This window comes from Polyodon spathula, chromosome 25, assembly GCF_017654505.1.
Source record: "Polyodon spathula isolate WHYD16114869_AA chromosome 25, ASM1765450v1, whole genome shotgun sequence".
NCBI lineage: Eukaryota > Metazoa > Chordata > Actinopteri > Acipenseriformes > Polyodontidae > Polyodon > Polyodon spathula.
Window position 1 is genome coordinate 18,131,659 of NC_054558.1, and position 24,829 is coordinate 18,156,487.

The 24,829-nt window shown below is 40.1% G+C and overlaps 2 protein-coding genes across 12 annotated transcripts in view; both read left to right on the forward strand.

Annotated features, from left to right (window-relative positions):
- Positions 1–8,501, forward strand: part of LOC121299834 (calcineurin-binding protein cabin-1-like) — a 69,468-nt gene extending 60,967 nt beyond the window's left edge. For 10 of the 11 annotated variants that reach the window (XM_041227957.1, XM_041227960.1, XM_041227959.1 and 7 more), the window contains 4 exons: positions 2,236–2,530; positions 6,593–6,757; positions 7,006–7,235; positions 7,833–8,501. In XM_041227957.1, coding sequence (XP_041083891.1) covers positions 2,236–2,530; positions 6,593–6,757; positions 7,006–7,235; positions 7,833–7,976 — 834 coding nt within the window. In that variant the 3' untranslated portion in view covers positions 7,977–8,501. The remainder of the gene's footprint in view (positions 1–2,235; positions 2,531–6,592; positions 6,758–7,005; positions 7,236–7,832) is intronic. The other variant, XM_041227958.1, reaches the window with a different exon arrangement.
- Positions 8,502–20,074: 11,573 nt separating this feature from the next.
- Positions 20,075–23,309, forward strand: LOC121300251 (T-box-containing protein TBX6L-like). Its single transcript, XM_041228750.1, has 9 exons — positions 20,075–20,090; positions 20,568–20,724; positions 20,842–20,944; positions 21,278–21,442; positions 21,527–21,673; positions 21,817–21,887; positions 22,111–22,199; positions 22,315–22,534; positions 22,853–23,309. Exons 1-9 carry the CDS (start codon positions 20,075–20,077, stop codon positions 23,307–23,309), a joined length of 1,425 nt encoding a protein of 474 aa, XP_041084684.1.
- The last annotated feature ends 1,520 nt before the right edge of the window (positions 23,310–24,829 follow it).

Sequence of the window (24,829 nt, forward strand, 5' to 3'; positions counted from 1 at the left end):
GACTGGAAACAGTTTAGTGTGTTACAGACCTGGGGTCAATTTGAAGAACATTGGGAGTGTGTAGTTCTCCTTTCTAGACTCTACCCTCCTCCTCGTCTATCATCCTTTGGCTCTGTGTGAGAGCGTCAAAACCAGAAGGGATAGAAAAGGGCAGTACCTAATGGTAAAATGGTTTTGGTAGTAGTTGTGATTTGTAGTTTTGGTTTTGAAAAAAAGGCTTCCATTCAAAACAAATTTAGGAAGTTTTTATATTTACGATTGACTACTTAAAGCAGGGGGTCCTCCATTTTGTCTTTCGCCATTCCATTCCAGGATTTTTTGCCAATCGGACCATTAATTATTGAACAACCTGTTTTAATTAAAAACCCATTGATTCTAGGCTCTGCGATGTTCAATTAAATAAGAACCTTGTTGGAACAAGGTCTGGATTCAAAGAGCCACAACACTAGTTTAAAGCAAAAGGGGATTGTCATTTAATGCAGGTTTCTCACACCTCATTTGCTATACAAACCTAGGGCCCTCCATTCTACCAGAGCACATGGGGGGGGGGATGCTTACAGTACTGTATATTGCACATGTTTATATTTTTACACTGTGGCATGATCGGGGCTTATCAGGGCTACAAAAAAGGAAGCATTTGTTTCAGTCTGGTTATTGCCATAGAATTCTACTAGTGGCGGTTCAAACCCTCTCACTCTCCTGAGAGTGTGACATGTTCCATCAGTTTCGAATTGGGGAGGATTGTGGGTCGGTTTGTTGTAATATTCAGAAATCCAGCTGATGGGCCTGCTTTGGCTGTTTACCTAATGCAGGGGTAAATACAACATGGTATTAACAAAAACCAGCAAAGACTCGTCCTCCCACCATGCCACTATTTCCTAAACAAAAACACTTGACAATGGCTCTCTGTGCAGGCATACAGTTGGATTCCTGTGTCATGACATGTGCATACCAGTGCTCAAGAGGATATGTGTGGTTTCTTTTTATTAGTGCCAGGTTGGTGGTTTTAGGTTCTGTTTTGCAGACCTAGGTTGAGTTTATTCCAAGCACTCGTAAGTTGTTGGTGCGGAAGCATTTCTTGTACAAATGTTCCCCCAGCACAGAGTCTGTTTTGGGGGCTTTGGTAGTCCCTGAAAGTTTTGCAGGACCACCTTGTTTTTTGTGCTGCCTGCCCTGTTCTGAACTCCTAGGGCACATTCCTAAAGCTCCAGATTAGTGAGAAAGTGTTCATCAGTCATGGCCAGAGTGTCCTGATGTTGGTGGCTTTTTTAAATTGTATTTTAGTAGACCTTTTCGCACTGAATTCACACACCTTTTTAAATATTATGGCTATCGTTGTACCCTCACAAATCCCAAACGCTTTGCCACATTTATAAAAGCACTCTGAGTATCTTTTAAAGGTGAATGCATATGGAATAAAAAAATAAAATAAAATAAAAAAAACCCTCTTGCTTTCTGATCTGTTAGATTAGACTTGAAGTGCATCCATTTTGCTTGTGCTGTCGTTTTATTTTCCTGGTTGCTATGGTGCCCCATCGCTGTGCTCTCAGTCCATGGTTACAGGTTTTACTCCTAGCCCTTATGAGTGATCCTTTAAAACGGGGGGGGGGAGGGATGGAGGCACCATGCTTCGTGTTCATTCTGGGGCTCAAGAGTACCACGACTCCGACTGCCAGAACACCAAATTCTTTCTCAATAGCTGGAATACCTGGCTTTAAAGGAGGATTTAAGTGAGTAAGCTTTGTTTTTTTCAAGCTTGGTGGATCAGACTTTTGTCATGTTTATACGGCAGTAGTGTTGTAGATGTTTTATGGGTGCTGCTGTTTTGTTGTGATGTGAAAATAAGAGAATTGTAATATTTTATGAAATCTAAAATGTAGAATTTTTTTTTTGTTTGTTTTGCCTGTCGTAGGATTCTGTTTGGCTCATAAATTGGTACAAGAATTTTCACTCAATACTAGGAAGCAGTAAACAAACTACTGCCTCGGAATTCCATTATGCTTTTCATTTTTTTAACCTGCAATGAAAAATGTTAACTTCATAACATGCAGGTCCTGCCTACTCATGGCACTCTGATAACAGTAGATGTCCTTGGCTGGAATAAACAGAATTCACCCCTTTGCTGGCTATTTAATTCCACTGGGACGTCCCTTCAAACAGGATCTCAGTCATGAATCCTCTTAATATCCCAGAGTATTGATTTTGTATTTATTTATTTATTTATTTATTTTTCAGTCAACAGGAGACACCCCCACTACTCCCAAGCAGAAGGAGCACAGGGATCTCTTCTTCCCCGTGACCCCTACCACCGCATCCTCCTGCCCCCTGCAGTCCGCGGCAGGAACGGCTGACAACGCTCCTTCATCGGACAGCACGGCCAGGCTGAGCGGGGATCTGCAGGCCAAACAACACAGGCAGCAGCAGCCGGCTTCCACCTACTGCTCCCAGGCCAGTGGCCAGTCGGAGCTGCAGGACAGGGCTCGGATCAGGGAGGCACAGACCGACACCATGGCCTATCTAACACAGGGGGGTGAGTAGCGTGTGTGAGGGCCACCCATCTCCAAAAAAGATCAAAGCCTACCTACTCTTGTACTCTTGTCGCTTTTGTGTATTCAGTTGGGACTATATGAAAATAATTGAAGCACTTTTTTGTAGCGCTGTAGAATCTGATATGTGGTCCAATCAAGGGCCTGTTCAGTAAATGAAGATTCTAGGAGTCATGTGCAGCAATGTGTGTGTAGAAGATCAAGAAGTCAAAATAGAGGTGAGGAAATAAAGAAATGAAAGCAATAAAGAATGTGGCTGTGGTGGCGAGTAGAAGTGGATGTTCCGTCAGATGGGGCATTGTTAGACTGCTAGCCTTCATACCAGTTGTTTCTTAAACAGCGTTCGTCATTAGGAGCCCAGTGTTGGAAGGAAGGCATTTGCTTTAGCAGGTCTCTATGGGAATGAGGATAAACTGATCCACATCACTTTGAGACAGTTAATTGATCACTTGACTCTGCCTTGTGGTTGCACGTAATGTGCAGTTAATACAATAATGCATGACTTTTCCTGGTGAATATGTTAAAAAAAAAAAAAAAAAAAAAAAAAAACATTTTTGCAAACTGTTAGACGAGATTACATGAAATTTTAGTGCTGACGTAAGTGACGAACGTTCATTTCAGTGCGTCATGTACATTTACTGAGCTTTCAGCATTGATAGAAATCTTTTCTGTAGAGATGCTTTTGAAATGGTAGAGTAGTTAAAACAAGGTAAGGTTTTACATAAACAGACTTGCAGTGGTGATAATGTTGTTATATGGACATGCAGCATTAACAGCTTTGAAGGTGGGCAGCTTACTCTGTTGTGCATCACTTGAGTTTGAAATAGGTAGAAGTACATCTAAAAAATGACACACAATCTTTTGAATGCATCATGTAGCTTGAGTTGTAATGATTGGGGGGTTAGGGAGCGGAGGGAGCCAATTTTCATATGGAGATAATCCATCCTGTTGCGTGATTACTGCAAATGTAACATCCTAATAGATGCAGGAGCTGTAATCATGTTCCAGGGGAAGCTTGCTATGCACAGAGCAGGATTGCAGGGTCTGCTGAACACTGGGTATTATACAGATGCATCATCCCTTTAACCAGTAAAGTCTTTACATTGAGTTTATAATGTCTCTCTCTCTCTATATCTGTCTGTCTCTCTCTCTCTCTCTCTCTCTCTCTCTCGGTTTTGCCTCTTATGGGGGTCTGGCTTTTTGGGGTTTGAGATTGTCATTACAAGTAGTAATTCAAAGAGCAGGTCAGACTGAGTTTGTCGGTATTTGCTCAGGGTTGAATAGAAGAGAGAGCCGGTTGTTTGGTTCTGGATCAAGGTGGTAAAGATCACAAAGCACTTGCCCTTACTGAGCCCGGCTGTTCCAGTGCCAGTCTCTATACTGTGCACAGAGATGTTATTCCCATTCCTGCACTCTACAGCACTGCATGTACCTGTAACAATAACTGCATAGCACAGTTCTGTCGTGGCCGTGTTGTGTGTGGTTCAAACCCCTGCTTGGCAAGTGCAACTGGGATAGTTGTTAAATCAAAGAAAATTAACATCACGGGCACAGTCAACCATGTGGACTGATCATATTAAGAAGCCTGATGTGAAGGTGCCCCCTGTAGGCCATGTGAAGAAAAACACTGTGGAACATTTATTTTTGTTGTATAGGGTTTTCTCATGCCTGGCCTGGTTAGTGTTTAGCATGGGAATGGCTCAAAAGCAAAGTAGTACAGAGCTCACGGTATCAACAGGAGAATGAGCAACTCCACATACAGGACACACAGATGTTGCTTTATGGATCACACAAAAAAAAAAAACATGAATTCATTGAAAATTCTAAATATGCGATGTCTTTTTAAATATTTATTTAAATGTGTCCAACAGCAAAGCTTGTGTTTTTTTTTTTGTTTTTTTTTAAACAATGTGCTAATTGTTTAAGTGGCAGGTTTTTTGTTTTGTTTTGATTTTATTTTTATTTTTTTTTACCCATTTAATACTATTTAGCAATTAGCTTCACCACTTAGACCTCTTTTCTCAACAATTGAAAATCTATGCAAATCAAGATGTGCATGTAATTTGGACACCAAAACCCCCTCCATGTATTTAGCAACCTTTTGCCAGTATTGTAATTATTGCAGCAACCTTTTGGTATCCAGGTGTAGCTGTGTGTTAGAGATCTGGGAAAGTATTACCAACAATGTTAATGCTGTTATTGCAAAAGTGACTGCGTGACTTGATGGCAAAACAGTGCTATAAATTATATTAAAGTAGGAACCAGTATAGGCCAAAACACTTGACCTTTGTTACAAAGTAAACAGGTCCAATCCATTATTTAATCAATAATGATTTTATTTTTATAAAGGAAATGTCCTGGGAAAATACATAATTGAGTTCAAATACAAGGTTTAAAGTATTTGCTTGTTTGATTTATTTTAGTTTTGCATTGTGTAGGGGAAAAAAAAAAAAAAAGTCAGCCATGCTGTAACTGCAATCTGCTCCAGGGATAGGGGAATCCTCTCCCCCTTCTCCACTGAAACACAGCCATGCTGTAACTGCAATCTGCTCCAGGGATAGGGGAATCCTCTCCCCCTTCTCCACTGGCACATCCGACCCGTGAGGGCTCTGTACACTACGGGTGTTTCTCCAGTGGCACACCCGACCTGTGAGGGCTCGGTACCCTACTGGTACGGGCGCTTCTCCACTGGCACATCCGACCCGTGAGGGCTCGGTACGGTACAGGTAGGGGTGGTTCTCCACTGGCTATTTGTCAAATCGAGCGAGAACCAAACCGCTTAACTCCAGCCTCACAAGGCATACGAACACCCAAGGGAGCAGTTCATGTATTTTAAAAGCAAGTTGAGGTGTAGGTGGAGGTCGCACTCTTTCTTTCTTTCTTTCTTTCTCTCACTTCTCACACCTGCAAACATAACCCTGGAGAGAAAGGGAGCTGTGCATTTGTGTACTTGTTAGAAGAATCTGCAAAGAGTGGTAACCCTGGCAACATGGTTAAAGAGGTTTGCCCATAATGTCTTATTACATTCACTATCAGTGTTTTGAGAACAGCACGTGGGAGCTGGTCCAGAGGTCCAATATCCCTTTGTATCTAGTCATTCAAGAGGGCAGCAGTTTGAGAACATCTTTCCCGATTTTTATTATTTAATTGGAGTGCTGGAAATTACTTTAGATATGTCCTACACGTTTTGTCAAATTGTAATGCGAGATCTCTCGTTGGGCTGCATTCGTTAATTTAGCCATGGAGATATTGTTAATTAAGCGATTTAACAATACCTGTGTATTTTCAAGTTAGATTCAGCATCCTTCTGAGAACAATATGCATTTTTATCTTCAAAAAGAAACTGCTGTGACCCTTCATCAAATTCTTAAGGTAAAATTCTTCATCAAATTCTGGAGGTCACTGACATAATCCTGTCTATAGTCACCTGCATTCAATATGACCAGAGCATCGTTTGGCACACAGTGCAGCAGCCACACAGAAAACCTGTCTTTTTCTACTATAATAAACACTGTTTACCATTTGCTGTGTATTTCTGTGAATAAGACCCTATCATTTGACCATTTATTTGTTTGCTTTACCACAGTATGATGGTCTTTCTGTTGTGGTTAACCTAGACAGGACAAGGTGACAATGTGGAAATCTCACGCTGGTTCTTGTTTATCTCAGCGAGTGTGCTTTCCTTTGTAGTGTGGACAGTAGCTTTTATCTCTCTATCTCTTGTACAGCTCCCCTCAGCTATTTAGTGTCTCTCCCAGAGGTTATTTCAAACTGTCCCACTTATAAAAATACATGCAGGACAAATAGAAGAAATTGCCTGTGTGGCGATTCTTCACGCTGGAATCTTATATTAAATGGGTAAATATTAGTCAAAGGAACCCCTCTTAAGTAGTCTTTCTGCTTTCACCTTGACAAAGGGTTGAAGGATTATATAACTGAAATAACAATAATTGGAAAGTAGGCATTTCAAAACCATCTGTTAGTGTTGTGTGTCAAAGCAGTGCTGAATGATCCTCCGGTTGACGGTGCTTCTCTGTGTCTCTCAGATGAATCTCTGGAGGGGCTGGGCTATCGACAGCAGGAGTCGCACCTCTGCCAGCAGATGAATATGGCGACTGTGAACCCGGGCCAGGAGGCCCCCGGCTGGCAGATGGAGAACCCCTTCGGAGAGCTGGAGGCCAGCAGGAATGCCCCTCACTCCCCCAGCCATGGTAGGGATGCAGGGACTGAGCAGGCACAATTTCATTTAATCAGTGTTCTGAACTTTTGATTTTAGCGCCAATTTTATGTGGACAGGGCACTTGAGTAACAGGAACTGGACTGCTATGCTTAGGAATAGTACCGTCAGCCCCGTGTGAAAAGCCAAAACTGTTTGGGCCAAAGCTGTTAATGTTGCAACAGCTTTTGGATAAGAAGTAGTGCAGTATGTGTAATAGGTTTCCGTTGTGTTTTTGTCAAGCAGCAGACCCCTCCAGCTCGTCTCCGGACCAGCTCTCTCCAGGAAGCCAGCAGTCCAAGCAGCAGCCGGAGAGCAGTCGGGTACGATCCCGCATCCCACCCAACATGCCGAAACTCTTCATCCCGTCAGCGGTGACCAAGTTCCCCCCAGAAATCACCGTCACCCCCCCGACTCCAACCCTGCTCTCCCCAAAAGGGAGCATCTCTGAAGAAACCAAGCAAAAACTAAAGGTACCTCACTTTGTTTGAAATGTGGCAGAACTAACACCCTGTCACTCTTTACTCTATTCTCCAGGGCCTCACTACAATACGCTGTTCCAATTTTGTGTTCCAAAATGTTCAGTGAAAGTGCACAGTAATTATTCTGGATGCTTCAGATGTTTTGGCTGTTATAACACTGAGAAACTGGTGATTTTTCTTTTAATAAGGATGGTCTCTTTGAAATTAAATAGTTATTAGTTAGGCATGCCATCAGTCTGTATAAGTAAAAGAAAATTCACAAGTTGTAATTTAGTTGTAGAGCTTGCAACCTCATCTCGGAGATGAGAATCCACAATGAAAGTGTCTTACGCAACACTGCCAAGGTACCTTATTGTTTGTTTCTTAACCAGGTCATTTGTTTATCTATCCATTACACATTGCCATCAGGTGCTCTAGAATTGAATACCATCATGGCATGCTGTCTGGGCAATGTGAGGAAGTGACATTGCTGACGCTAGCAATTCTCAACTCTCCAGTGCTGTCAGTGAGCACTTGCATTCAAGTACCCATTCAAATGATTCTTCATATAAAATCAGCTGTAATTCGTCTGTCTGTCTGTCTGTTTAGAGTGCCATCCTGTCATCTCAGTCAGCTGCCAATGTAAAGAAGGAGACTCTGTGTCAGCCGGCATTGGAGGTGCAGGAGACCTCGAGCCAGGAGTCGTCCCTGGAGAGCGACACCGACGAGGAGGACGACTACATGGACATCTGAGCCTGTGCTGCAGCCTGGCACCTGACAAGCACGCCGTGCAACCCGCTCTGCCACGGAGGAAAGACCATGCTGGTCGTCTGCAAAAAACTGAATTAAAATAAAGCCTCTAACAAACAAACTTGTCTGCAGAAACCAGCAATAAACCGCCCCTCTGCCCACCATCATGAACTCGACACCAGCTACACAACTGCAGCTTCTGTGTTAAACCCTCGAGCCCAGCTGTGGCTTTTTTTAGGGGGGGTGTGGGGGTAGACTAATGCAATGTTTCCCATTCCAGCCATCGTTGTCCTGTGGTCCTGTTTTTCATTGATTATTGTAGCCCTCCATCTCCAGTGTCTCTGTGCTAGCAATGGCTAACATGTTGTTTCCAAGAAGCACACAAGCTCTCCGCTGTAAAGCTCCCATTTGTTAATTTTTGAGTCCATTCTGTTGTATTGCGCAGGCTGTCCGTGGGTTTATTACAGGAATCGTGTAGGAAGCTACCGTGCCATTTGACAGATAGTCCTGCATCTCCAATCCACCTTTTGTTTTGAAAGGTCCAGCAAAAAAACCCCAAAAAAACACACTTTTAAAATTGCAGCTTAAACCTGCAATTTACAATTGGATAGAATTAATTGGAGACTTACTCCGAGTCTTGAGAGGGCAGGCGTTGAACTCCCATCCTTCTGCACTGCAGCCCAAGCTCTAACCACTGAGCTACATCTACTCCAGGTTATATGTGACATGTGTATAAGCTATTTAAACATCTGGAACCTTGATGTGTCCTATGTTGATAATATTGTATATTGTGCCAAAAAAACCACTTGAAAATATTGAAAGGTTTTGTCTTGGCTTTGCTTTGATAGCAAGCAGATGGCCCTGGAACATCCAAAGCACTGATGAAAGTAGTCAGTGAATATTACTGAAGGGTCCTCTTGTTTCAATCCATTGAAACAGTGAAAAAAGATGGAGGAATGTTGTTTTTTTACAGTTTTTTTTTTTCTATGTGAATACAGATCTTTGCAGTATTTTTATGGAATACTGGAAATGCAGCATACTTTTTAAAAAAAAAAATCTTTGTAAATAATAAATGAAATGCCTGGGGGGGGAAAAAAAAAGACAAACTCTTGATTAACTATACCTGTATGTACTTTGTGTTTTAAAAGAAAACAAAGGTTTTGTATTTTGTCCAAACACGTTATGAATTGAGCATTAAACTGGGTTTAGTGTTTTTACTGTCTTGGACTAACCATTGCCACTTTGGACCACCAGGGGGTGCTGTTATCCTCTGAACAGTGGAATCTGACAGATTAGCTGCAAACCAAAAATGTAGTTCATGTCATGCCATTGTCATTGTGAAGGTAAATTACCTATTGCATTACGGTGTAGCATGGCAGCAATGGAGTTGACAGGATTTATATTGGAAACTGAATCAAACAAAAAATGACAGCGTGTGTTCAGACATTACAATTTCACATGCATGGTAATGGGTAAAAGATTTAATCTCGGCACCAAAATAATTTCAATGCAGAACTCTGAAAAGAGAAAAAGTGTGTCAGTGTAGAAACTATATATATATATATATATATATATATATATATATATATATATATATATATATATATATATATATATATATATGTGTGTGTGTGTGTGTGTGTGTGTGTTTGTTTATATAATACCTTGACTCATGACTGTTCGTATTGCGTTGCTATGGTTTGTGTCAGGGCTGTCCAACAGAAGGCTCTTGAGCCATATATATGACTCAGTAAGATTTAAAGTATGGCTCTCTTAATTCCACAGGTAATTTCCCCTTGAAGGATGTTAGTGTCCGGAGGAAATGAGAGAAAGACTAGTTTCTTTCGTAGGAGCTACCATCAAAGCGCACACAGACTATGACTGGTTTGACCATGAATGACAGGGTGATCTGGAGATGAAGGGTATTCAAATGATTGCTCATACAAATCCCACTCAAGTTGAATGGGGTTTAGGGAGAGGACAAGGATGCTGGCTTAAAGCTTGACCTGTCATTTCTAGTCTCCCGAGATTCCCCACTGAATCTTAAATACATTATCCAATACGTATTCAATCTTATAATTAATTGTTATATTTATTTTAAAAAGGGACCAGGTCGACAGAAAAAAAGTACAAGTACAGTTCATACAAGTAGCAATACTATTCTTCATTTGACCAGTTCTTTTAACATTTTTTTTGTGATGTATGAACAGAGAGCACCACAAAGCACATTGCCATTTTTGTGTCTCAAATAATTTAACTACTTTTCATGTGTTCACCCCCTCAAACGTGAAGCTCTCCAACTGTCTATCAAAAAATATTATTTACATTACATGCTTCAGCGCCACCTGTTGACTCAATCCTGAACACTGATTTCAGTTTAATTTGAAAGGATTTGAAAAAAAGGGAAAACCTGAATCTTAGCACAGCCCATTATATTGGTCATCATGCCCTGTTTAAAATCTCTGCTAGAAGCATGATTTACCCACTCGGCATGGAGACAAATCTGCTGGCACAAATGAATGGATGGACTTGCAGACACCTCTGTTCAGTTGATATAAACAGTGGCAAATTTAAGTACAACCACGGCTTAGATTATTAAAATAGGGCTCTTTGTGTACCAAAGGTTATAAAAAAAAAAAAAAAAAAGCCTAACATAAAACAGTGCATGATGGAAGTCTCTGGTGTATTTTCGTCTGGAAATATATGTAAAACTGGACAACGTCCTGAATTTAGATCGGCCGCTGCTGTTTAGATCAATGGAATAAAGCTTGGTATCTTTAAAGCAACATGCTTGGGTTTATCAAACAGGGCAATGTGATCCTATAAGTTTAGGCAGAAACATACATTAATGTAAACTTAGGCTCCAAGTCTCCTGCTGTAAGTCTTGCAAGGTTTCTGGTGTGCACAATGTATAAAGAACATACCCTAACCTTTCCATATAACATACTGGAAACCTTATTCTCTGCTTCTGCATGGTCTGGTACTGTAGTAGTTAAGTCTTCTGTTTATTTTTGTTTCAATTGCTTTTGTATTTAAGAAAACGTTCTTGTCCCCAGTTGCTACAGAAGAATATATAGTAGTTTTTTTTTTTTTTTTTTTTTTTTTTTTTTTTGTAAAATGATCTACTTTTTAAAACTGCTGTTTTGAAGGGCTTTTTGATCTAAACAACTCTGACAAAAGGAAAAACAAAGAGTGTTTTTCTTTTGTCTCTATGTAAACTGACTGCTTGTATCTATGCTGCTGAAATGCTTTTTATATGCAAGTGTGTGTTTGAAATATTGAAGAAAAATAAAAATGTTTTGGAAGCCTTATTTTAAACCTGTGTGATTTATTTTATCTGGATGTGGATTATCTAAAAACAGGTCAAATTTCAGAAAGGGTCAAATTAGTCAGACATGTTGGCAACATTTTGTGCTTTTCAAGCTGTTTTTAAAACCTTTTGTTGTGTAGATATAAAATCAGCGATAAAAATCCATCAATAACAAGTGTATTGAAGATCGATGCAGTAAACCTCACTAAAGCTGGTGCCAGCTGCTGAAAAGCTACAGGAATTACAGCAGCTGCAACGTGCATTAAATAACCTTTACCATGCAATCTGTGAAGGCTGCAGCTTATTTTTCAATATTATTATTCTTTATTATTGTATATCAATTAGATTGCATAGTCAATTTTATACAGTGTAATGTTAAAGCACCTGTAATAATGCACCATGCAAATACGTTTCAGATTTTAAAAAATATATGTACAAAGCATGAAAAGCAGCACAACAAGGCACATGCCTGAAGGAAGCATTCCTCAGCACTAGAATATTAGAAAGCTTGGACCTGGGAGCACAGGATCGACTCAGGTTTGCATGCAGCTGATTCAGCCCCAGTTCCCAGGCAACCTGGATAGACTAAACCCGCCTGGAATGCTATCAACTGAGGATGGCAAACCTTGCCATTGCCTGTTTGCGATGCAGTAGGCATTCAATTGTATAAGCTGAAGAAACCATGAATTGAAGGAGTACTGCAGAGGTTGGAATACATCTCATTCACGTATTACACTACATTATTTGAAACCCATAGTATTTTGTGCTAAACAAAAAAACCCCTATAGACGTTGATGCGTTTAAACAAACAAAAGGGATACATTTCATATGTTCTTCTATTGTGTTATACAGTCTATAATACAGTACAACATGTGTCCCAAGCTGCATGAAGCACAGAAGTAAGAAACCGTAAAAATCAAACAAACTTTGCAACAATAAGCCTTGTTTCTCAGCGAAACGCTCTTGACAGAATGAGTGATGAAAGTTATGTCTGAATTATGAAGATAAAAGCAACTTATTTAACAAAATGAATGCTCTTACTCTGACCTTGAAAAACATGTTACTACACAGATTTGATATAATAACACATTTTATGTTTATTAACCTTTTTTCCCTTGTGAATAATGAATGCAACACAAAACATCATGTAACATTGAAATTGAGGCACTAAACTTCAATAGCTCTGCTGTTAATCAGCCAATTCACACTTCATTCTGTTGCACAATGTAGTCTTGTGGTGCTGGTTTTACTAGTATGTTTGCCATTTGTCATGCATTAAACCTGCAGAGACAGCACATATTAGTAAGAGACACGAACAAACTGGTACAGAGCATGGTTTACCCTTGTATAGGCATTAACTATCTTTTCAGCACTATTTAAATATAGACGGTCAGTCAGCTAATGATATAGACCCCTAAGAATAACTTTTGCTGTAAATTCTGAAACCAAATTACTTAAGAGCTCATCTCTCTAAAATGTTTTTGAAAAAGTCCTAGATAGATTAATTTGGTTCCCTTTGAAAAATGCCATTCTATTCGTTATCAGACACTAAAACATGATTAGTTGAAGAACAGACTCAACTGTTGCTGTCCCACGCACAACACTGTGTAAGCAAATTAAAACATTACATTAACATCTGTATAAACTACAGGAGTCTACAACCTCATTACGTGCCCCCTGTAGTTGATAAACACAACCAACTTCAGCTCTATTATCTTGCATGCCTCAAGCTTCACTTTAGTGGTTTATAGTGTCACCAGGAGCCCTTGATAAAATTACACCTTTATTCTATTAAGTTAGGTTATTACGTTCATTTCAAGAACAAGACTGGATGAATAAGAAGCAGTAATGGTTTCTTCCGCTCTGGTAAATGTAGATGTAATTGTTATTAAAATTAGGATATTGTGTCAAGGACACCCTGGTACAGGGCAAGACTGAAAACAGGCTCCTGCGTGCCTGTGCTTCTAGTGATCAATGCTGCTTGACCTGCCATTGGAACCATCTCTACAATGACAGCCAGTTATTTATTCTACACGTTACAATGACATAACTTGGAAACATACAGTACGGCTAACATTGAGGACTGACTGCATATTCATTTGCTTGACAGTGCGATTGTATAAACCCTTAAAAGGACATTATTATTATTATTATTATGATTATGATGATGTCATTAACAGACTTTTTTTATCCAAAGCGACTTACAGAGACTAGGGGGTGAACTATGCTCCATCAACAACTGCTGCTGCCGCAGAGTCAGTTCCAATAGGACCTCGGGATTACATCTCACCCACAGGATGTTCAACTCTGAATACTACCATGGAAAACCCCATTGGGGCACATATACTGCCACTATGCAGGTCTTCCTTTCCTCTAGTTAAACATCTATTCATCTTTTCATCCACTGGTACAGCAATGGTCTTCAATGTTTTATGGAACTCGTCATGCCAGCTCCAGGTGAATAATGTAAAAGGTGGCTCAGTGCATTCCGGCTAACCACGTGGCCCCTCATAGGCTTTGATCTGAAATGTCACTTTTTTAAACCTGTCAGATTCATAACAGCCTGGAGCTGGTGCTGTGAGTGTCTATGGAAGTATATGTTCCTCTCTGGAATAGGGGTGCTACCTCTTAGTCAGTTATTGTGACCAATTAAGGCATCAAAAGGAGCACGCTGCATGGCTAATGTCAGTGAAAGGTGTGGAATCTCTCGTCTGAGCACTCCAATCCTGTTTATGAGCCCAGGGCTATGCGTCTGATCTTTGATTGGCTGTGTATTGGCAGCTGTTATTGAGCACAAGCACATTGCAGTTAAAGCAAATGGCCTGAGACAGACACCTCAGAGATGGAGTACTAGAGGGATCCATATAGAGATCAGGGGACCAGGCAGACCGCTGGAGGATGGGAGGATTAGTAATGTCAGAGCAGAGAGACCCAGGGCAGCAGCGGCAATACTGGCTGCATGGCACCCATTACTGATACAAGGAAAAGACCCTTGAAGTACTGAGAAGTTCATCCAAGAAATGGAGGAAACACTTGAGTATTGTCCTTCTGGCAAATCGATATGAACGCTGGTAGAACAGTCATTCCATGATGAGTCAGCAGACATCACAGTTACCAGTCTGCCTTGCAAATCCACACACAGCAGCATATAAAATCCACTACAGCAGAAACATTTGATATTATATTCTGACAGGCCGTTCCACTTCTTGACAAAAAAAATTGTAGTTTTTTTCTAACCTGCTAAACCAGGTATTTTAAATCAACTGACCACCGCATGCAACCCCTGAGCCGCTGAGCTCTGCTGTGGGCTCTTATTCTCTGGGCCGAGATGCAATGTGTGGAGGTCTTCTGTTGGGTTAATATTAGTGCCCTTTGTAACAGGTGTCTGCAGCAGCCGAGAACGCTTCAATAACTGACCTTCAGTGTCCATTGTCATTCAGGTTTTTAAAGCATGGTCACGCTTACTTGGATTCAGAGCCTGTGTGCCCTGCTTAGGAATAGAACACATTGTGTCCAGTTGCTTTGGTTGTTTGCTAAGCATTGGGAAAGTCCTCAGTCCAAAGGTCAATAAGAAATGTTGACCAGTGTGCAACATGACCAGTTTAGGAAGCTTACCTGATGAGATTCTCGGCACTGTTACAGCCCGACTCACCCTGCCCACTGAACAGGAGCGAATCGGCTCGTGTCACCACGGCACCAGAAAAGATTCACAGCAATGACCTGCTCAGGAGACAAAAAACACCTTGGAATCACACACATTTATAGTGTGTATTCTCGCTCTCCCTTCGGTAGTTTAAGAGGATGTTTACTGTTGTCAAGTCCGTCATTCACAGGGCATTATACCTCGTTAATGACCTTTGAAACAAATCCTTCAAAATATAACACTGTAGACAATTTAACTATCACATTTTGTTTTTTTATGTATGTCAATGCTACGGTCTTCCAGGACTCCCTTTAAAAGAGGTGCTGACCTCAATGGGCTGTTGTTCTAGTTTTATAAGTAATCAATTGAATTTACTGCTGAAAAAAAGGCTGTCTTCCCCCTGCTTTAGACTTTAACTTAGTATTAATGACAACAGATGCTAAGAAAGGATAGTTAGGTTCACAGAGAGAACATGTCATGAAAAACAGCCCTCTTACAGTGTGCCAGTCACTGCTCACCCATTCAATTATACTATGGTAAGGAATGTGAAAAGTGGATTTTTCTTCAATTCTTTCTCTCTCTCTTTCTCTCTCTCTCTCTCTCTCTCTCTCTCTCTCTCTCTCTCTCTCTCACACTATAAATTACAACATGCCACAAGCTTTTGTGTATAATTACAGAAAACCCAATCTAGTCTTTATATGCTTTACTTGCGGCTCTTTGCTTTTGTGTTCTGCAGTGAGAGGTCACGTCACACCACCTGACTAATTAGAACTTTACAGGAGAAGTGCAAACACTCACGCACACACGAGCTCTGAGCATCCACCACAGTGAGAACCTTTCCAGCATGTTAAAACAATTCTGGGCGATACGAAAGCTTCAGCTTCACAGTGGGACCTGTTTCTCTACCAGGTTTTCTTCAATAATCCAAGCATACACAGGAATTAGATACATAGGGTTAAATTCACGAAGAATTCACCACTGCCCCAAAGGCAACACTCTTTTTAAACACAGTTGAGCACTGTGGCAGATGTGTGAATATGGCGCAGACACAGCCCGTGGTCAGTAAAACTAATGAAACTTCTTAATCTGCTTCCATTTCATTTTTTTTTCTACTTTAAGAAGACAGGTATTGCTGGTTCACTTTCTGACACTGTTGTGCAGCTGAGAGGGTCACACACAACATCCCCAGCTGTCAAATTCAACAACAGAACTGCGATACTAAATACCACGTAATCAGCCGGTCCTAACCCTGCTTCAGGAGTGTCAAACACACTCTTTACTGTTCACTTTGTCAAGTATCCAGTCTCTCCTTTCACCTCCGTCTCACTTTAACTATCATGACAACTGCAATGCAGTACAGATAACCAGGAGGGGGCTACTGTGAACTGAAGCAACATCATTCTACTCTGGAGTTCTACTGGTTCTTCACAGCGACATGAGAGAAAAATAATGGATTGATTTACTGGATCATTTTACTAACAAGTTAAATGTTTATGTTTTTTTGTTGTATGCCCACCCTGTCCCGATCAATTTATATTATTTATGATTCAGATTAGTTGTAGGGTACAGTAATGTAAGTGCTTCAGTTTATTTAAAATACTGTAGCTACACCAGAGTTACAAAAGGGGTCTCCTGTGGCCGCTGGAATGATGGGGTGCGAATGCATTTTGTTTAATTGCGCACTTTTGGCACAGCAGTCAATAATCTGACCAGACTGGCTTTCAAGACCTAGATGGATGGCCATAAACAAGACTGAGGGACTTCTTAACAGGCTCTGTTTCCCTAGTGGGTTAGTCATTTTCCTTCTCTGCTGAAAGAGATAAGATGTGAAAATATAAAATGTGGGTAACGAAGTTATTTGTCTACCGTTGCAAAGACTGGAGACATCAACAAATGCGATTCTTCCATAGGCAAATGTTCCAACTGCAGATTCCAGGATTGGGTTTTGAATATTGCAGACAGTACCACTAGGTGGTCAAAATGATATACCGTGTAGCTTGGGAATTAACAGGAAAGGTCAAAGCTGAATGTTAGTTTGATATTTTCAATGCTTCAGGTGGTGCCTAAATAAGTATTTCTTTCATAAGTCATCCGAGACATTGCACCTAGTAATAAAACCTAGAATGGATGAAACCACAGAGGTCATGTGTGCAATACGCTCCAGCTACAACCAGTTCTGTAAAAGCACGTTCCAAAAAAGCATCTGTTAACTATGAAATTCGGTCTTGTTTTTTGTATCATACATTCTAACCAATCGACACTGTAGGAAAAAGGTCATTTTTTTTCATAAATTTAGATTCTAATTTTTATTTCTGCTTTGAGCTAATCATTTTGCACACCTAAAACCTCAGCAAAAAGGTACAGTCCCTTTAAATTCCTCCTAACTCAGGAGCAAACCATGTATGACTTCAGATTCTTACACCGGTCTTTCAGCAATTCATATGCTGTTTAGATGCAGGTTTACCCTATTATAAATCTGAATGAACTGTATTGTTAGTGATGTATGGGTTTGCTGACTCACTGAAATAAAGATTTAGGGTCTCAATGTGCGGTTATTTTTCTTGTTAAATAAATAAAGCTATGCTTTAGTGATCACAGTTTCCACACAACAGACCATAAAGTTGTCTTCTGCCTGATTTATGGGAAGTCTTTTTATATTTACAGAAGATTAAGTGGTTTCTTTTTGTTTTGTACTTACAGGAACTTATTTGTATAGAAATATGTGCATGTTTAAATATAATGCATTTGTAACCTTGAAATCATGTTTTGAAGCTGAGTATGTAACTCATTTAACCTGACCAAGTTATTGTGGGGGATTTACAGCAGGATTATCACTGAAACTGACTCATAGCCACTGCTATCTTCCAGCTGAAATCTGACACCATAACATACAAGCACTCAATTAAAAATTAACTTGGGCTCTAATGGGTATTATACATTTAGATTAAAAAAAACGATTCTAATGCAACCATAATGGAAGATTGAGGTGAATACAATAAAAAAAACTAAATCATAACTATAAAAGGTGATTTATTATGGGGACACTCCATGTAAATAGTATATATATATATATATATATATATATATATATATATATATATATATATATATATATATATATATACACACACACACACACACTCACAGACAAAAAGTATTTGGGCAGTTGAAAAAGTGAGAAGAATCATAAATAAACCCATTTCTATAATTTCTAATTGTTCTATTGAAAGATTATTTTAATTTAAATTAGAGATTCAGCTTTATAATAATACAACACATTATTACAGAACATGCATAAATTAAAATTTAACTAAATGTAATAATTTGACAATACAGACAGGTAACTAAATACATCTACAATTGCTAAGATAAATCCTGCATGGTGGAACTGAATACAGTAAATGTGTGTATCTACAGTTACTGTACTGCTCTGCATTTGCATGGAGGAGGAGAGGCCCTTGATAAACTGGGGCTGAGCGAGGGGGGGTGGGGGGGCATGTTTCAAACTGGGCCCGTGTGTGGATCTGAGTAGCACAGGATGAGGAGCCCTGCTGCTTTTCAAAAGGCTGCCAGGAAAGCAGACTGCCAGGGATGAGCATGGCTGGAGAGGCTACTGGACTTGTCTCATGTGAAATTCAAGCCCAGGGCCCTGCCTTTGAGACTGGACTTGGCCCTCTAGTGCTAAATAAGTGCTAAGTACCCTGTCCTTGTTCCGGGTCAAACGAGCCCATCCAGGGGACCATGAATATTTCAAAGTGCAGGCCTTTTGGGGGGGAAGCTGGTCTAATGAGATTACAAACACGCAATTCTCATGTCTAGACACCCCAATACACAACCCCAAGATCATTCAGGACATCAAGCCCCCACAGTATAGCACTGCATGCAGCATCATGTGTTAGGATAGGTCAGAACTATCAATTTCAATTGAATGGCAATGTATTGTATTTATATAGCACCTTTCATACCACAGTATCTCAAAGCACTTTCCATGTCAGTTAAAACAGAGCAAAAGCATGACGTATCAAAATACTACTACTACTACTACTAATAATAATAATAATAATAATAACATTTTATAGAAAATAAGACTGATATATAAAATGTCTCAACACTCATACTGGACTACACATGCCACATATCCAAACACATCCATCTATATTTGAATGGTTTTACAGAAACATTCCAACTAGATACATTATGTGGTATAATCAGCAAATTGTAATGCTTACATAGTTATAAACCCGCTCAGTTTTGTATTTAGCATTAAAATTTGAATAAAAGCTGTTTGGATACAATAACATGTATTTACAGGATTTCACAGGGCTGTTGATTTAAGAACAATATTACTAACCATAAATGGGGGAAATATTTTAAAGGATTAAAAAGGCAAGATTACAAAAAAAAGTATTTATATATAAACTATGTCAAAAACACCATAGAAATATATTCTAGTTTTAGGCTGGACTTGAATTACTATGGTTTATGTACTTTTGTATGTGTAATTTGTGTGAAAATATAACACCTATAATTGCTTATACATTTAGAGTAATATGTGTTTAACCTGCTAATGTATTGTTCCAGTAGACCTCTACATTAGGCAGCATGTATTATGCAGATACTAAAATGAAAAAAAGAAATGTCTTGTTTACCTGTATGCCACTTTTTCTCTACTTAAGGGGATTATCTGGATATTTACAGGGATTTTAGCACGGAAGGCTGTTCCTTTCTCAAGAGGGACCTCCTCTCAGTATTTGTTTTAAAGTCTGTTAGCAGTTAATAAAGATGCATTTCCTCCATGGTGCTTCCTGTGGGGACTGTATCAATACTCTGTTAAGTTTCTTTGATTTCTTTCTCCACCAATCAGGGCAGGGGATTCACCTCTTATTGTGTCACTTCAAAGGAACAGAATGGGTCCCCTGGCCCTGCCCACTGTGGGATTCTCTTAAAAAGAGGAGCACCTGACCTTAGAAATCAGTACCTTCACTCCCTCACCATTTCTCTGGGCAGCCTGGATTATCCACTAAACCTCCAGCCTTCTTCCTAGACATTACACGAGCAACCAAACGGAAATACCTACAAAGATTTCAAAACACTACTTTGCTTCATTTGAACTTTATGAACCACACTGGATTGTTAAAACCTTGAATAATGCAGCCTTCACGTGGTGAGTATTTAAAACCTTACTTTAAAAGGACACTTTTAAACATCAGCTTCACTCTAATCCCAGTCTGCATGTTGAGCATTTGAGATCTCACTCGTGTTGTGCAAGGAAAATGTGAAGAGGACATCTTTTTATATTGGATATTTATCAGCCATTGTCAAGTCTTTGGGAAATTATATGTTGTAGTGAGATTTTTTTTACTTAGTGATGCAAATGCAAAACAGCTGCTGTTTATTTCTAACAACTATTATAGCAATCAAATTTACCGATTTCATTCGTTGGTCATTACAAGTTACTACTAGAGTGAGATGCTAAAGAAACGCCACTTGATATTATTTGTTACATTGTGTTATGATGCATTTTAATCTTAAAATGGTTTTACCATCAACAAGCCGGAGGGTACTAATCAAAGCTGCAAAGCTCAATTATTTCAACTTCAAATAAAATTAATTGTCTCCCTTACCCCCCCACCGACTCCAGATATAAAAGCAAACTTCGGCATCCCTCCCCCTTCCACAGCAGCCCCTGGCTCAGACTTGTTCCCCCAGAGCAGTGTCAGGATGACCCTGGAAGACTCCGACCTCTGGAAATCCTTCCATGAAATCGGAACCGAGATGATCATCACCAAACCCGGCAGGTAAGAGCTTCCGGCTGTCCCTTTATCCAGCGACTGTCCTTTCATTCTGCGTGACAAAAAACCACCCACGTACAATTGATGTGTGAATTAAACTACTTCTTAATCTTCATCTTCTAGGCGGATGTTTCCACATTGTAAAATAAACCTCTCTGGGCTGCTGCCTTATGCCAAGTACATCATGCTGGTGGACCTGGTTCCTGTAGATGGATTCAGATACAAGGTAAGACCTTTTCCTACAAACCAAACTTACATGAAATCATTCAAGCACCTTGGAACCCAGCTCCGCTGCCACCTACTGAAGCAAAGACCAGAAAAACCACCAATCACCCAGCTGCCATCCGAAATATATCAAAGAGTCTTGTTGTGCTTAATCTCCATGCACGGCAGTCTCTCTGACCACCTAATGCTCCACCTCAAAGCTTTCAACTTGGACCCTTATCTGTGTTTCACTAGTCAGTTAAGAATAAGAGATGGATCCGGTCAACTGAACAACTTTTCAACGCAACACGCACAACATCTTTCTGACCAAACGTTTCCCGGTTTCTCTCCACAGTGGAACAAGCATAAGTGGGAGGTGGCCGGTAAAGCAGAGCCTCAGCCCCCCTGCAGGACGTACCTCCACCCAGACTCCCCGGCCCCCGGCAGCCACTGGATGAAGCAGCCCGTGTCCTTCCTGAAACTCAAACTGACCAACAACACCCTCGACCAGCACGGACACGTGAGGACTCCACTCCTCATTGGGAAATGAAAAGCTCATATATAAACCCATAATAATGATAGTTCATGTGCTCTTTCCATTTAGATTATTCTGCACTCCATGCATTGCTACCAGCCCCGGTTTCACATTGTGCAGGCCGATGATCTTTTCAGTGTCCGCTGGAGCGTCTTCCAGACCTTCAGTTTCTCTGAGACGACTTTCACTGCTGTCACAGCCTACCAGAATGGAAAGGTAAGAGCCACAAAAACACTGGATTGTGCACACAGTGACCACAATAATGCATTTTCATTACAGCAAGTTTATCTTAAAAATAATTCTAGCTTGAAATTCAAACCTAATGACATGTTGCTAAAAACTAATGTTTCTCCTTTCAGATAACCAAACTCAAGATTGACAATAACCCTTTTGCTAAAGGATTCAGGGAGCAAGGAACCAACACGAAGAGGTAATGGCTTTCTCTGGATCTTAAATCAGGGATATTAATAAGATGCCTGAAGCATATAGCAGCTTGATCCATTCCTGGTTTTACTACGACTTTAATAAGACATCACTGAGTTGCTTACCTATACACTGGGGCTAATCAAGCTTGTAATAAAACCTGGAATGGATTAAACTGCTGTGCAATAGAAGTCACATTTCCATCCCCGATTATTGTTTTTATTCAACAGACAACGTACACTTAGAACTCAGGTGTGCCCTGAAAAGGTGCAGAAGAAACTAAACGAAGATGAAGAAGAGGCAGAACAGCTCCACCCAGGTATACTTCGTTGTGCAATTTCAGATGCATTATTAATTCCTAATTTTACAATTGAATTAATTTTAAAAGTATTCCAGGAACCAGTCCTAATAGTTATTCTATTTGTGCACAGCAGAGTTCAGGAGGCCTTACTATGAGGGCTATGAGGATGATGAAGTAGGAGTGCCCAAGCCCAAGGAGGGCTGCCCAGTGAAAGACGAGAGCTATTCCCCGTGGGGGGCTGGGCAGGACCCCTCTCACAACATCCGTACAGAGTCCCCTCTCGGCACAGAGACAAGGGAGATCTACAACGCAGAGCAGCTAGTCCCAGCCCCTGCCTCCTACCAGCCTTACAGGTTAGCATACCACCCACTAGGAAAGCACTATCTAACCTAGTTCAGTATATCAATATCATCTATGTATATGTGCATATCAGCATTGTTCATTGTTTGTTAAATTTGAATCAATTGTATATTGTATTATTATTATTATTATTATTATTATTATTATTATTATTATTATTATTATTATTATTATTAATAAGTATTGCTGACCATACCGAGTCTAGGAGAGACCATTACTGATAATTTGACAATCATAAACAAAAGAAGATGCTGCTGTCAACTTTTGCTGTTATACTGGATTTAATAAACAACGGTAATATCTCTTGACAGATTCCACGATTTCAGTAAGTCTTCCTCCCCTCCCTCCCCTCCTTCCAGCGGCTCTCAAAGCAGTGGCCAGCCCAGCTTCAAATCCCAGCCCTTGGATGTGGCTACAGTGCCAGACCAAGATGTCAAGCCTGCTCACCTGGAGCCCATGTCATCCTCCTGCCCTCCCTCGCTGCTTTTGGCGCACCACGCCCCCCAGGACTACGCAGGAGTGCTGAACGTGGCCATGGTGCCACCAGCCACCAAACCTGGAGTCATCAGCCACCTCTATAATCACTACACCGCCGAGCAGGGGCTCGGGCAGTGGAACGGGCCGCCCCACAGCCAGTACGGGTCCTCGGGTTACCCCGCCCACCACCTCCCCTCAGAGTACAGCGCACAGAGCATGCACCATGGGTATCACCATGGCAATGTGGCTGACTGGAGCCAGTACCCCCTCTTCTCTTACTCCTGCTGGTAAACCTAAAAAAAACAATGAGGAAAGACTCAATAAAAGTGACACTGTTCCGACTGAACTGCCAAAGGATTTGGAAGAAATTATTTAGTACTGTTTTGCCAGTACTGCTGAAGTTGTCATTATTTGCCTACTGCTGCTGATATTAACTTTAAAAAAAGGCATAATTGTGTTGTTAAATTTTATTATAGTTATATAATTTAATTATTGGCTTGATGAAAAAAATTTGGACAAACTATTGTTACAACACAGGAAGTGGTTTGCTAATCAAGTGGTGCTCCATTGGTGTCAATGAAATATGTTGTTTCCAGACCTGCTAGATTTTAAACAGCCGTTGCACGTGCATTTATTTTAACTTTGTGTTTTTGTTATTATTATTATTTATTTGCCAACGTTTTACTTTCATATATTATTATTTTTGTAAAAAGCTAAGTTTGTTTGTTTGGCTAAAAAAAAAAAATCTTCTATTCAGAGTGTAAAATGAATTGAAAAAAATTAATTAAAAAAAGGAATAAAACAAATAGAAGAAACCATTCAAATATCAGATGATGATTTCATTATTACTGCCAAACAATGGACCATCATATAGCAGATACAGATCATATACAAAAAAAAACAGCACTGGGGTGGGGCTTCATTTAAAGATGCAGTGTCACATTTATACTGAAATGTGATTTCAGTTTACTACATGCTTGTATACTTTACCCTTGTATTGGTGGTATTGTTCGCTGTCCAGTTTGTTTGCATATACAGTTTCTGCTGTAGGTGTACACGTCCCATTCCTCTCTGAAGCCTTCTTGTCACCGGCAGACGGTGCTGCAGCTCAGGGAAGTTCCTGTAATCACTTTTGCATTGCTTGGCTGAGCTATAAGCATGAGTTTCTAATGCAACTCCTTATTTAAAATAAATACAAAAATTGTACAGAGCCCCTAATTAAGGGGTCTGTAAAATGTGTAAAGTCCCCCCCCAACCCCATTTGGGGATCATTAGGGGCACTGGAGAGCTGTGTTTGAGTTGTTTTCTGCTACTTTCAAGTAAATGAAATAGACCTACTGTGTAAAGTAGTTCAGTTTGCAACAGTAATTAGGGTACCCATGTTAGATCCTAAATGAGGTCATGTCTTATTTCCTTCTCATAGATAATTGTGAATTGGACATCACGACAAACGAAACAGGACCTCTGTCACACGGGCCAGGCTTTTAATGAGTCTGCTTATTTTATTCATCATTTCCTTTTGGAAAAAAGTGGAGTCAGTTATGCTTGTTGCATATTTATGTACTTCAGCATCTTACCACCTAAGAAAGCAGACCTTTTTTTTGAAGACTTTTTTTTTTTTTTTAAGTATTCAAAAGTGGCATTGCATCACTTTAAATCATAAAAATTCTACACAGCATTTCTCCCAAATCTTCCCTGCTATTTTTCTTTCTGGTAACAAACAAAAGCATTCATACTGCAGAAATGAAAACCCATGTTTATAATAACTCCTTGTACTTTCCACAGATTATAGATATTTTTTCTAAGATAAT